This window comes from Sitophilus oryzae, unplaced genomic scaffold (genome assembly GCF_002938485.1).
Source record: "Sitophilus oryzae breed Bouriz unplaced genomic scaffold, Soryzae_2.0 scaffold_1067_pilon_pilon, whole genome shotgun sequence".
In the NCBI taxonomy this organism is placed as follows: domain Eukaryota; kingdom Metazoa; phylum Arthropoda; class Insecta; order Coleoptera; family Curculionidae; genus Sitophilus; species Sitophilus oryzae.
This window is the reverse complement of record NW_022145690.1, coordinates 922,392-935,090: the sequence shown is the minus strand read 5'-3', so window position 1 is coordinate 935,090 and position 12,699 is coordinate 922,392. Positions and strand designations below refer to the sequence as shown.

Sequence of the window (12,699 nt, the reverse complement as noted above, 5' to 3'; positions counted from 1 at the left end):
AAATGATGCTGCTTTTTGAACAAAGCGTCACAACATGACATGGCCAGATTTATTGTTTTACATCACTTGACGTTTAAAGTCATAGGCTACTGGTTAAAATCAAGAAAAATATACGCTTTTAAACTAAATCTTAAATAACTCAAAAACGATTTATTTTAGGTATAGGAATATGTATAGTTAAAAAGTAAAGAATTGAAAAGCCTTTTCACTAGTGCAATAAAAAAAAATAGGTTTCCATTTGAAAAAAATAATTTATGATAATTTTTTAATCGCTCAATTCTATGACAGCTGCTGCCATTATTATATGACATTCGAACAATTTAATTTTTGAAATAGATAGCCACATGTTTCTCTTTATTGCACAGTGGCTGTGGTAATCACTAAATTTGACGTTAAGGCTATACACATATTTTTGACAGGCAGTTTTTTTCGTTCAAAAATTTTAAATATTTTTTTTTCTCAAAAACGGTTAATGTGAGATATAGAGTGTTAATATCAAAATTTATAAAATTTTACAGAGAATTTAAGTACAAAATAAAAAATGGGGGCACCCATTTAAAATAAGAAAGTTGCTATCAACTTCTGGTATTTCCAGAAGTGCCGCCCGCCACATTGAAAATATTTTTAATCAATAGATCTCGTTGTGAAACTATGATGTGCAAAAAATCTCCGAGCTAGATGTTGTAGTTCTCTAGAAACTTCTAATGCACGCTCAGCCTGGGACACCCTGTATATGTCTCACTTTAATATAGCGATTTTGCAAGCGACTCTTAACCAATTTTATTTCTATATATTTAAGGCGTTCGTATATTTACGTTGTTTATTTGACTACACCATACTTTCAGCTACGTTTGTACAGAACACATTCTTTTTCTTTCTTTAAGGCAAAAATAATGTAGCGTTAGAAGACCAAAGAACAATTTTGTCCTGTTTCAGCTAGTGTGGCCTGGGAAAACATGTTCCCAGATTACAGAACTTCAGAAGGGGTGACCTACGATTTTTTTAAAGTGTTCGCAGTGTTCTTTCCCGCCGCCACTGGAATATTGGCAGGGGCCAACATTTCTGGCGATCTCAAAGTAAGTTAATCAGAAGGTAAAAATAACTAGAAAATAATAAAAGTGTTTTACCCGTTAGAAAATATTTTTTAACATGTTAAATAAAATAAATAAAAAAAATATGATAGATTTCAATAATCTTCTGTATGATTTTATTCCAGGATCCACAAAAAGCTATTCCAAAAGGTACTTTATTAGCCATTCTTATCACTACGATGTCTTACATTTTGATGGCTGTTTTTGCTGGTTGTACTGTAATGAGAGATGCCAGTGGCAAAGTCGATGACTATTTGAATGGTACCCTTTCAGATTGTGCACCAAATTGTACCTACGGTTTGCAAAATAACTTTCAGGTAAATATGCTTTTTTATAAATATTAATCAATAACAATATTCTTTTCTTTTGTTTTTTAGGTTATTCAATTAACAGCTATAGAGGGTTCTCTTATATACGCAGGATGTTTTGCTGCTACCTTATCATCTGCACTGGCTTCTCTAGTTTCTGCACCCAAAGTTTTTCAAGCCCTCTGTAAAGATAAGCTCTATCCAAAAATAGAGTGGTTTGGTAAGGGATTTGGACCGAACAATGAACCCGTCAGAGGATATGTTCTCACATTTGTCATATCTGTGGCTTTTATACTTATAGGTAATAATTTAATACAGCAAACTCTCGGATAATAAGTTATATTAAAAAAAGTCTTGCTGATACCCTTTTACTATACATGTATTAGATTTTGTACACGATTTTTAGGAATACCCAAATAAAATTTTAATTTTTCTGTTTGGGTGGTAAAATGCCCAACTTTTTCAGTATTGGGGGAATATCTTTATCACTTTTTTTGAATTTTTGTTTTGTTTTAGGTGAATTGAATCTCATAGCTCCACTTATTTCAAATTTCTTTTTGGCTGCGTACACACTAATCAATTTTTCGACGTTTCACGCATCTTTGGCTAAACCAGTCGGTTGGAGGCCCACCTTTAAGGTAACTATTTATTTTTAGTTGCATATTTAATATGTACAGGGCTCATCAAGACAAAAATTAAACTTAGGAGAGGTCTATACAACCATCACATTTTGATGAAACATCGATGAAACATATTTTAAACTATTTCTAGTACTACAACATGTGGCTCAGTCTAGTTGGAGCAATACTTTGCGTACTAGTAATGTTCCTGATCTCATGGTGGACCGCTTTAATAACACTCACAGCTGTATTAGCCTTGTACCTCGTAGTATCTTACCGGAAACCGAGTGAGTAAACACAAATAGAAATATACAATTAATAAAAACAAAATTAGTTTGTTTATTCTTTTTCATAATTTCGTTTACAACAACATTAGAGCACAGAATATCTAGCTACGCAACAGAAAAATACTCGAAATGAAAGAGCTAAAATTGCACAAATAGAATACTAGATGGCGCGACAATATCATAATCAGAATATAATTAGAAATTTTGAACTTTCGGTTTTGGATCGACGGCTCGTCGACGGCCTTGTAGCTCGGCTAAATATGCACAGTTGCCAGATTCAAAAAGACTTGAATTGGCATCCCATTCTTTTTATTGTGTATAGTGCAGTATGTGTTTATTTCTATTCTTCTTTTTTTTATCAGATACACTTATATTAATTATTCTATTGGCTAATAAAATAATTTTAAGTATATTATTACAAAACATATACATTTTTAATATACACTACCTTATAATGTTAACTAAGAAAATACCTTTAATTACCTTTAAAATTAATAATATACAGGGCGATTGATAGTGATATTTATTAATGCTGGAACGTTAGTAATGAAATATAAGTTTAATAATAATGGAAATAATTTATTAAAATGCAGTACAAAAAATGTTAACTGACTAAAAAATACTATAATAACAAATTTCTTCCGTTTGTCACGTTATTCATATAGACCTAGGTAGATTTTAAAAAGTGACACAGGTACAATTAATAATTTATTAGTTCGGCATAAAAGTTGCTGTCACGACATGACGACATCGAACAATAAATTAAAATTCCTAAAATAAATTAAAATTATTAATTAAACAAATCTTTATAAAGAAACGCAAGTATATCAAATTTGGGCCCAATCGAACTCCAGGAAATGATATCATAATAGTGTACTATATTATGGTACCACTCGATATGCTTTAAGGTACCATAATATTGCAATGTCATCGAAGATCTGTAGTATACCAAATTTAAGAACAATCGAACGCCATGAAATGGTATCGTAATATGGTACTATATTAAGGTACCACTTTATATACATCATAGTACAATCATATTACAATGTAACCGAAGATACGTAGTATACCAAGTTTGAGCCCAATCGAATGCCAGGAAATGGTATCGTAATATGAACGATTATACGATATGAACTTGGTATGAACACAATCGAACGTCAGGAAGTGGTCTCTTAATAGTAGAACAATACTTATTATATTGTCGCCGAATTACAATGAAAATTCAGGATTCAATTATACAATCAAACGTCAGGAAGTGATTGTAATTTAGCTCATAAGATTTAATTCCAACTATCATGGCAAACTGAAAAAATCAGCTCTGATCTATTTTAATATGTTTAAATGATGTAGCAAATTTGAAGGTAGGCTTTATCAGGAAGTATTACGATATAAATTACACAATGGCAACACTGCACAAAATTCTTTTAAATTTTGTTTGTAGAAAACTGTTTTCTTTTAAATTTATTGCCCTCTATTATGTAGTAGCGAAACTACCACATCAAAATATCTGATTTGGAGACAGGCTTTAAAAGCCTGTCTCCTTTTGCTACCTACAATTTTATACATGTAACGAGGCTTCTGTTGCGTAGCTAGATATTCTGTGATTAGAGGCATTAAAAACACATAAACAATCACAGTCACAGGTATATCTGTGAATATAATTTCACGTTTTAGTCCAAGTATAACATTTAATCGAAGTCTATAACTCTATACTGAGACAACTAGTATTGGTGTCTTTATTTTATCCTCATATTTTCTTGGTTACGTAGATGTTAACTGGGGTTCAACAACTCAAGCCCAGATCTACAAGAACGCCCTTCAAGCCACTCAACAGTTGAATACCGTCGAGGAACATGTGAAGAACTACAGACCTCAGATTCTGGTACTGTCAGGAATGCCCAGTGCCAGGCCAGCATTAGTCGATTTTGCTTATCTACTCACAAAAAAAGTGTCTATGTTGGTTTGTGGACATATTAACACGGTAAGCGGTAAGACACTTTATGTTTTTTATTTATTTACATTAATCTCAAATTAAGTACTATATGAAGGGCCCAGGGGAAAAACATGATAAGCGCCAATTTCTTAATTTTAGGGTTTTACAATATTAGAGTAGGTCTAACTGGACCCTTCAAAATATACCGTGCTGGCAACTGTTACTTTTGGGTCGGTATTTACATGTGTGGAAGTAAATCGCATAGGGATCTTATTAAGTCGGAATGAGAGAAATGCGACGGTGTGCTGTTGCGTTGTTGCTGGTACGCCTTTCCCTATCAAGTATAGTAAAATTACGACCGCAAACCGCTTATTTTTAAGACTTTTTTTCGAAAAGGTAACTAGATAAAATCATTAGATGTTTCTGAGCATCTGAAATGGAATTATCAGGATATCATTAAGGTGTCCATTTTTTTTTATAACGAGAAAGCGTCAGTAATCGCGATAATTTAAAAAAAAACTAAACTTTTTTACACATAACACTCCATAACTTAAGAACCATTTTAGATATTGAAGCTTATTTTATTTTGAAGATCGGATCATTTACAATATGTTTACATAAGAAATATTCGATAAGGTTGTTTTTTTTTCATTCATTTACTTTTAGTGCATAGCAGTTTTCAGCAATCGTGTAACTTTTTTATTTATAAAGATTTTTACATACTGTCTGCGAAAAAAGTATTTGAAAAACTACAATCAATTATTTCTAATAGATTTCGAAATATCGATTTTTGAATTCTAATAACGCGACCACTGTCGAAGACCAACTCAATTCCACTTATTTTTACCAAAAATCCAACTGTTTCTAACTTGCACTTAAAATTTTCAAGCTATAGGGAAACTTACAACGACTCGTTAATAAATAAACAAATAAAGTATCACGAGACGTAATTATACATATTGTGAAGCTGAACGCATGATGTACACCTTTCCCTAGAACTTTAAGTACTGACAAAGGTACTGATTAGGTCAACCGGTCGACTGCGACAAACCTGCTGTATCCCCTTCCACGTCTCATAACAATGTGCACAATTTCTTGGTTTATTTCATACGTTTGGCAACGTGTTCACTGTTCCCTCTTTGTTCAGTACATTATAATCGCATTGTACTCTTCTTACATACGGAAATCTCGACCCAAGAGTAACCTTTGCCAGCCCTTAGTATGCCTAATAAAAATATACATGCAGGGAAAGAACCTGATAACCACTAGCCATCCAGGGAAATAACTTGAGAAGTTCATTTAATTGCGTCACTTTTTTCAAGTTGAGTTAATTAATGCGATACCGCGTGGTTGTAAAAAATCGTGAGTTGTTATAGGCGTGCTTTGTGCAGCTATTATAGAGTTGATTTTTATCGTTATGTCAAGCAGTGAACTTTCTGGAGAGTCTAGCCAAGTTCATATACCTGTGTGTTAATATATCTGTAAGTTTACGAAAGTACCCTTGAAGATCTGCACTGCCTCGTATTTTGGAAACATTGTTTTAGTTTGATAGGGGTTCACGTTTTCATTATTTTTTTTCTGATTTTCAAAGTTTAGTGTTTATTTCATTTTCTGTTACTGTAATTAGTAAACCTACAAAACATAATTATTACAGGTATAGTAGTTGTCACATTATTACATTCCAAACGTTTTTTGGCTCCCCTGTAAAATTAACAAAATGACGCTTACCTCTCATGTACAATAATACCTTTATTTTGAACACATAATACATTATGCCATTCTGACTTTACTACTACTTGGATAAAATAAAATCGTTGATTGAAAGAATTGGGAAGATGCGCAACCTAATGGGCGAATTCGTGACAAGGCTGATTTGATTTCCTCTTACGTTTCAAGTGCTGTACGGTGGAGACACCAATCGTACTGCGGCCAACGCATAAAACACGTATATACTTCCTCTAATTCGGCCAGCGAAGGTATATCGAAGACGGTGTAGAACTGAAAGCGACAGTGTTGCCATACTAAAATGTGTAATATCTGTAATATGTTTGACCACAATATTTTTCGATAAAAAATCCGCGTTTATGTATTGAAAATTTATTCGTGTCATACATAGAATAAAAAAAATAAAAATTCTTTTTTAGGTACTGAATATGTCGTATGATCGAAAAACGTCGTTTAGTTGGCTTAAATGACGATTATTTACCATAATATTATTATGGTAACGATCTTCATTTCCAAGCCAACTCTGACGCCGTTCTTGTTTAATCATATAATATTATATTAAATTGTTTAATGATAAAAAATCCGTATTATTAACGTGCTGTACCCAAAATCCGTAAATCTACGGATTAATCAGTAGTTCCGGCAACACTGTCTCCGGAAACCAGTCATTCTGTCGACTGAAAGCAGAACTACCGTACAGTATTCTTTATTCGCTGCGCTGTAAACGACTAATAGCGCGCAGCGGCGCTAAACCAGCTAAACTAAATCTCAGGCAGGCTGGCGGTAACGCATAGCGGTAACCATAATATATACCATCTCGGACAGGTTTTGTGCCACGAAATCGCCTATAAAGTTACGCATATTCTTATTTCTTCAATCAGTGATAAAATCTACAGCTGGTTTGAAGCGTTTTTATATCCTTTTTATTCGAGTAAAATATTTTTTGTTATAATTTTAGAGTCCTCTATCGCAAAGAGTAAGGAACGTTCTAAGTTACAAGGCCAACAGTTGGCTGAAGGCTCACAAATTGAAGGCATTCTACCAACAAGTCGACGGAGTTTCTTTTCAAGAGGGTGCCAGAGCTTTACTCAAAGTATGCGGAATAGGAAAATTGCGACCCAACATTTTACTCATGGGCTACAAAGGCGATTGGCAGACTTGTCCCACAGATGAACTATTAAATTACTTTGAAATTTTACAGTAAGTTTGATGGAATGTATTAATTTGTTCGGTTCATTTTTTGTGGCAAATAGAAAACCCTATTTGAAGAAGAAACATTTTGTTTGGTGGTAGAAAAGACATTTGTTAAAGTTCTGCTACAAAAAATTAAACTAAATCAAATTGTATAAACGAAATCGAATTATAAATTTTGCAGCAACGCGTTTGACTTGCATTTGGGAGTAGGAATCCTTAGATTACAGCCAGGACTTGACGTTAACGAAAGTTTTAATGAAACAGAACAAAAAGAAAAAAATAGTCCAGATTATCTACGTAGAAACCAGTCATATAGTCAGATATCAGAAGGTAAGTAAATATATAAAACGCTCATTTTTTAATTCTATATCTGAAAGAAAAAGAATATATAGAACGTTCCATTTAAAAAACCAAGAAAAATGACTTTATATTTTGACATTTTTTATCGCTCAGTGTTGACCAACCAAACCAAAGTGTTTTTTAACACTCAACAATACAGTTATTACAGTCGAACATACCGGGTGCACCTCAAAACTAGCTCACCTCTATAATTTTTTTTTCAGATAAAATGTCGAGATTTGGTATGTTTAAAAATAAAACACTGAATCACCACACCAAAACATTTTTACTTTTACACTGGTCGCGCCTTACGCTAACCATGTTAGCATCATCAGCAGATGATTATAAACTAAAATACAATCTACAATTGGAGCGTTTATATACTCGCTCAGTGGGCACCGAGTGGGCGTGGCAAGATCTAGCCAACCGAGTCAGAGCCCACCGAGCGTAACAGTGATTTCCGCCACTAGAGTAGTAGGAACAAAGAACTTGAAGGAATTGGACCGTTGTCTCTGTTAATACTATCTCTACATTTATCAATTCTAATGCTCTCATATGCATCCAATTTTATTTTAATGTGTAACACCAAAGGTTCCAACCCTCAACTGTTAATGGGTCACCCTTGTTCAATTTGAAAAAAATGAGATATGATTAAAAATACCATTTGGGCATCTTGTAACCGGCCAGGACAAGACACGACACAATCAAATCTATTTCCAATTCCAAGGATCCTTGATTAAAAATTAGTATTTTTAACACATCGATTTTTAATACGATTTTTTTTAAAGCAAAAAAAGAAAATGTCAATAGTTGACATATGTCATTTTATTGAGAGTGTCATTTTCTATCGAATAAGGTAAAAATATACCGAGGGTGCCATTTAAAAATCAAAAGTTTTAGTCATTTCCGTTGAAACAGGAAGTGACCAAAACCAATTGAACACGTCAATCAATCCCAATTTATGTCATATACTGGCACACCAAATCTCGTTCTTTTATCTGAAAAAATAAAAAACATTGTTAATCACTCAGTATATAACATTGAAAAAGTTCCATACGACGTTTTTTAGACTTTCACTTTTTTATAAAGTACTAGATGTAGGTATATTAAACATTATTGTTTGTAGCTAGTTGTTCTACCGATCATTCGCTAACCCAAATTGAAAAAGACGAAAAAATCAGCGTGGTGCCTGACGAATCGCTGGCAAGGAAAACAAAATCTGTGACTGAGTCTGCCCCTGATTTTGCTTCTGATAGTCAAGCACACCAAGATCCTAATACTTCAGAACAATTGTTCTTTCAGAAGAAACACGGAAGAGGTGGTACGATAGATGTGTGGTGGTTGTATGATGATGGAGGTAAGTACTCTCGATTAAGTAAGCTTTAATAACTGAATGATATTTTATTTTTTTAATTTACAATAATATGTAAGCGCTGATTGAAAGAATTGGGAAGATACGCAACCTAATGGGCGAATTCGTGACAAGGTTGATTTGATTTCCCCTTACGTCTCAAGTGCTGTACAGTGGAGACACCAATCGTTCTGCAGTCAACGCATAAAACACTTATTTTCTCTAACTCGGCCAGCGAAGGCATATCGAAGACGGTGTGGATCTGAAAGCGACAGTGTTGCCATATTAAAATGTGTAAGATCTGTAATATGTTTGACGAAAATATTTTTGGATTCGCGTTTATGTATTGAAAATTTATTCGTGTTGAACATAGAATAAACAACAAAAATAAAAATTCTTTTATAGATATTGAATATGTCGTATGATTGAATTGAATATGAAAAGCCGTTTAGTTGGCTTGAAAATGACGATTACTGACATTTACCATAATATTTTACATATGAAATAACAGCGATCTTCATTTCCAAGCCAACTCTGAAATTGTTTAATGATAGCAAATCCGTATTATTAACGTACTGTACCCAAAATCCGTAAATCTACGGATTAATCAGTAGTTCTGACAACACTGTCTCCAGCAACCACTCACTCTGTCAACTAAAAACAGAAGACTGAAAGCAGAACTACCGTACAGTATTCTTCATCCGCTGCACTGTAAACGACTATTAACGCGCAGCGGTGCAGAGTTAAACTAAATCTCGGAATTCTCGGACAGGCTGACGGTAATGCCAGCTACATCTCGGACAGGTTGTGTTCCACGAAATCGCCCATAAGGTTGCGGATTTTCTTATTTCTTGAATCGACGATGTAATGTTAATTTTATTGACTTTTCAAAATTTTGAAAGTGTCACAATGCCGCTTTACAGATCGCAATTTTACTTGCATGTAAGAAAAGTTGCAGCAATTTTACTCGCCGCATTTAAGTTACAGTCAGCAATTTTTATTGGAATATTCATTTTCTGGTATTTGGCTTATTTTTGGTTGCCTGTATCTGGTATTTATTGTTATTTCGTTTATTAATGACAACGAATTAACGTCAATTATTACATTCAACTAAAAATATAAATATGGGGTTCTTAATTGGCAATCTCAAGATAACTAGAAAAATAACCAACAGCTGCACGCAAGTCGAAAAATTATAGGTCTATCATCTGCAAGTGCAAGAAAAGTTGCAGCAACTTATCAGATATGCTAGAATGCGCACGCACGCTAGAATGTGCACGCACGTAGGAAAAATTCGCTGCGACTTAATAATTCAAATCCACAGGTCTTACGCTTTTGCTACCCTACATCATGGGCACCAGAAGGAACTGGAGCTCGTGTAAACTGCGAGTGTTCGCACTGGCCAACAACAGGGAAGGCCTGGAGATGGAACACATGAACATGGCGAGCCTTTTGGCCAAGTTCAGGATCGAGTATTCGGATTTGCAAATTGTCCCTGACGTCACCACCAAACCCAGCGAGTCCACGCAAGCGTTCTTCGAGTTCCTCATCGCCAGGTTCAGGCAGAACGTCGATAGAGAAGATCAAGATGAGAAAGGTTAGCACAGTCAAAATTTACTGAATGTATACAGGTTGTATCTTAAATAAGTGCAAGTATTTTAAGGGATGGTAGTTCGATCTGGACAAAAGAAACATATTTTATTTTCCGTTTTGAAAATAAAATTAAAATATCAGAGCTATTTAACATTCAAATTTAAAAAATATATGCTTACACTGTGAGTACCGCTGGTGTTGGCCTCAACCAGCTCCAATTGGACGTCCTGTGTTCTCACACGGACAAGAATGTATACCATCCTGGCAAGCGAAACCTCAGGTCGGCGTTTACATGTATAGGAGTGAATCGCTATGGCAATCTACTAAGTCGGAGAGAGCAAAAAAAGTGCACTTAATCTGACGCTAGATTCCATGCGCTTGGGAAGATACTTGCCTTCTGTCTTTTTTCAGTACATCTTATTTTATTAAGCGTGTTGACCGTACTCTTCGTACACACGAATATCGGCACACAAAACCAGAAATCCCTACCCTAGTATACCTAACTTGATTGAAAATTCTTTGTAATATGGTAATAACAGAATCTGAAATAATCGTTAAGATTTATTTTTTCAGTTTAAAAGAAACTTAATCATAAAAACTAATGTCATTAAAATCTACTTATTTTGGTTCTATAAAAATCTTTTAATGAACATGACTATATCTCGGCTAAAGAGATAAAGAATACAATGTTAAAAGTTAAAATATCTGAATTTATTTAAAAGAGACCCTGTATATTCTCTAAACAATAGTAATAAAAAAAACTTTTACTACCAGATAAAACTTAAATTTCGGTATTTTCTAGCTGTTATCACCGACGCAGAACTAATGGCTCTAAAGGATAAAACCAATAGACACATGAGACTTAGGGAACTCTTACTGAAACATTCTCATGATGCAGAAATGGTAGTCGTTACTCTACCAATTCCAAGGAAGAGCATAATTTCAGCACCACTATATTTAGCGTGGCTGGAACTGTTAACAAAGGATATGCCGCCCATTTTGCTTGTGAGGGGCAACCAGACATCAGTATTAACTTTTTACTCTTAACCACAATACACATACAATCTTTACTTCAAAAAGAATGCTTAAAATTAGCCATAAGTCTGTCCAACAAGTTAGGAAATATTTCGACACACGATATAAAAAAAATGACAGAAAATACAATTTGCTTGTGAATTAAAATGATAGACACAACTGTCAGGAATCCTTCCGTTGGGCAGACTATATATGAAATCACTTCATTACAGATGTGTAGTTTATTTTAACGAAGAAGTAATAGACGACTTAGGTACTTTGGAATTTCTAGTGTTACTTCGAATTAGCATTTTAGTTAATTTCTGCTATACAAACAAAACCGTTGACTGACAAGTTTAATGGCAATTAGTAATTATAATAAGAAATATTAAGAATTGTAGCTGTGCTACAATTACATGTTTTATTTTGTTGTAGAACTACCTAACTGTAATTTCGACAATTAGAGTTACTTTAAAATAACTACTCTTGTGGTTTAATACCACATCTTGATAAAAATGATAAAAAAATATTTTTATCAAGATGTGATATTAAACCGCAACAGTAGTTATTTTAAAGTAACTCTAATTGTCTAAATTACAGTTAGGTAGTTCTACAACAAAATAAAACATGTAATTGTAGCACAGCTACAATTCTTAATATTTCTTATTATATTTACTAATTGCCATTAAACTTGTCAGTCAACGGTTAGGGTGTAGTAAAGATACCATAATAATGATATCATACCATACGACATACATATAAAGATACCATAATAATGGTATCTTTACATTTTGCCTTATTTTAGTGGAAAACAGCATGTTGGTTATAAACAATTTTCTCATATTTTTTCATTTTTCCTGATAATTTCGTAGTTTTGTCTTGTTAAAGTTCTTCAAGATTTCATAGTGATTAAACATGTCGTCTTCCTTTGAAAAATATGGGGAAATATAAAAGTTGTATATGTGTAAATTTAAATTAGATGAATTTAATCCTATCTAGGTTTATTTATTTCCTTTTATTTTCCATAGCAATAATGAGAGGCAAGGGTCACTAAACTCTGTTCAACGAATCAGGGAAGATTTCGGCACACGTCATTCAAAAATTGACAGAAAATGCAATTTACCTGTAAATTAATATGACTGGCAACATGACTGGCAACTGTCGCTGTCAGATACCCTCTCGTTGGACAGACTATAATAGGTCTTTTGCATTACATTGTTCATAAGCAGTGTAATTGACTTAAC

General features: G+C 33.7%; 1 protein-coding gene across 1 annotated transcript in view; it reads left to right on the top strand.

Moving 5' to 3' along the window:
• The window catches only part of LOC115879452 (bumetanide-sensitive sodium-(potassium)-chloride cotransporter), a 46,032-nt gene extending 34,318 nt beyond the window's left edge, over window positions 1–11,714 (top strand). The window contains exons 8-18 of the mRNA XM_030896313.1: window positions 937–1,076; window positions 1,217–1,408; window positions 1,469–1,700; window positions 1,916–2,037; window positions 2,171–2,306; window positions 4,076–4,287; window positions 6,923–7,164; window positions 7,340–7,488; window positions 8,624–8,854; window positions 10,173–10,445; window positions 11,244–11,714. Of these exons, the coding sequence (XP_030752173.1) occupies window positions 937–1,076; window positions 1,217–1,408; window positions 1,469–1,700; window positions 1,916–2,037; window positions 2,171–2,306; window positions 4,076–4,287; window positions 6,923–7,164; window positions 7,340–7,488; window positions 8,624–8,854; window positions 10,173–10,445; window positions 11,244–11,488 (2,174 nt within the window). The 3' untranslated portion in view covers window positions 11,489–11,714. The remainder of the gene's footprint in view (window positions 1–936; window positions 1,077–1,216; window positions 1,409–1,468; window positions 1,701–1,915; window positions 2,038–2,170; window positions 2,307–4,075; window positions 4,288–6,922; window positions 7,165–7,339; window positions 7,489–8,623; window positions 8,855–10,172; window positions 10,446–11,243) is intronic.
• The last annotated feature ends 985 nt before the right edge of the window (window positions 11,715–12,699 follow it).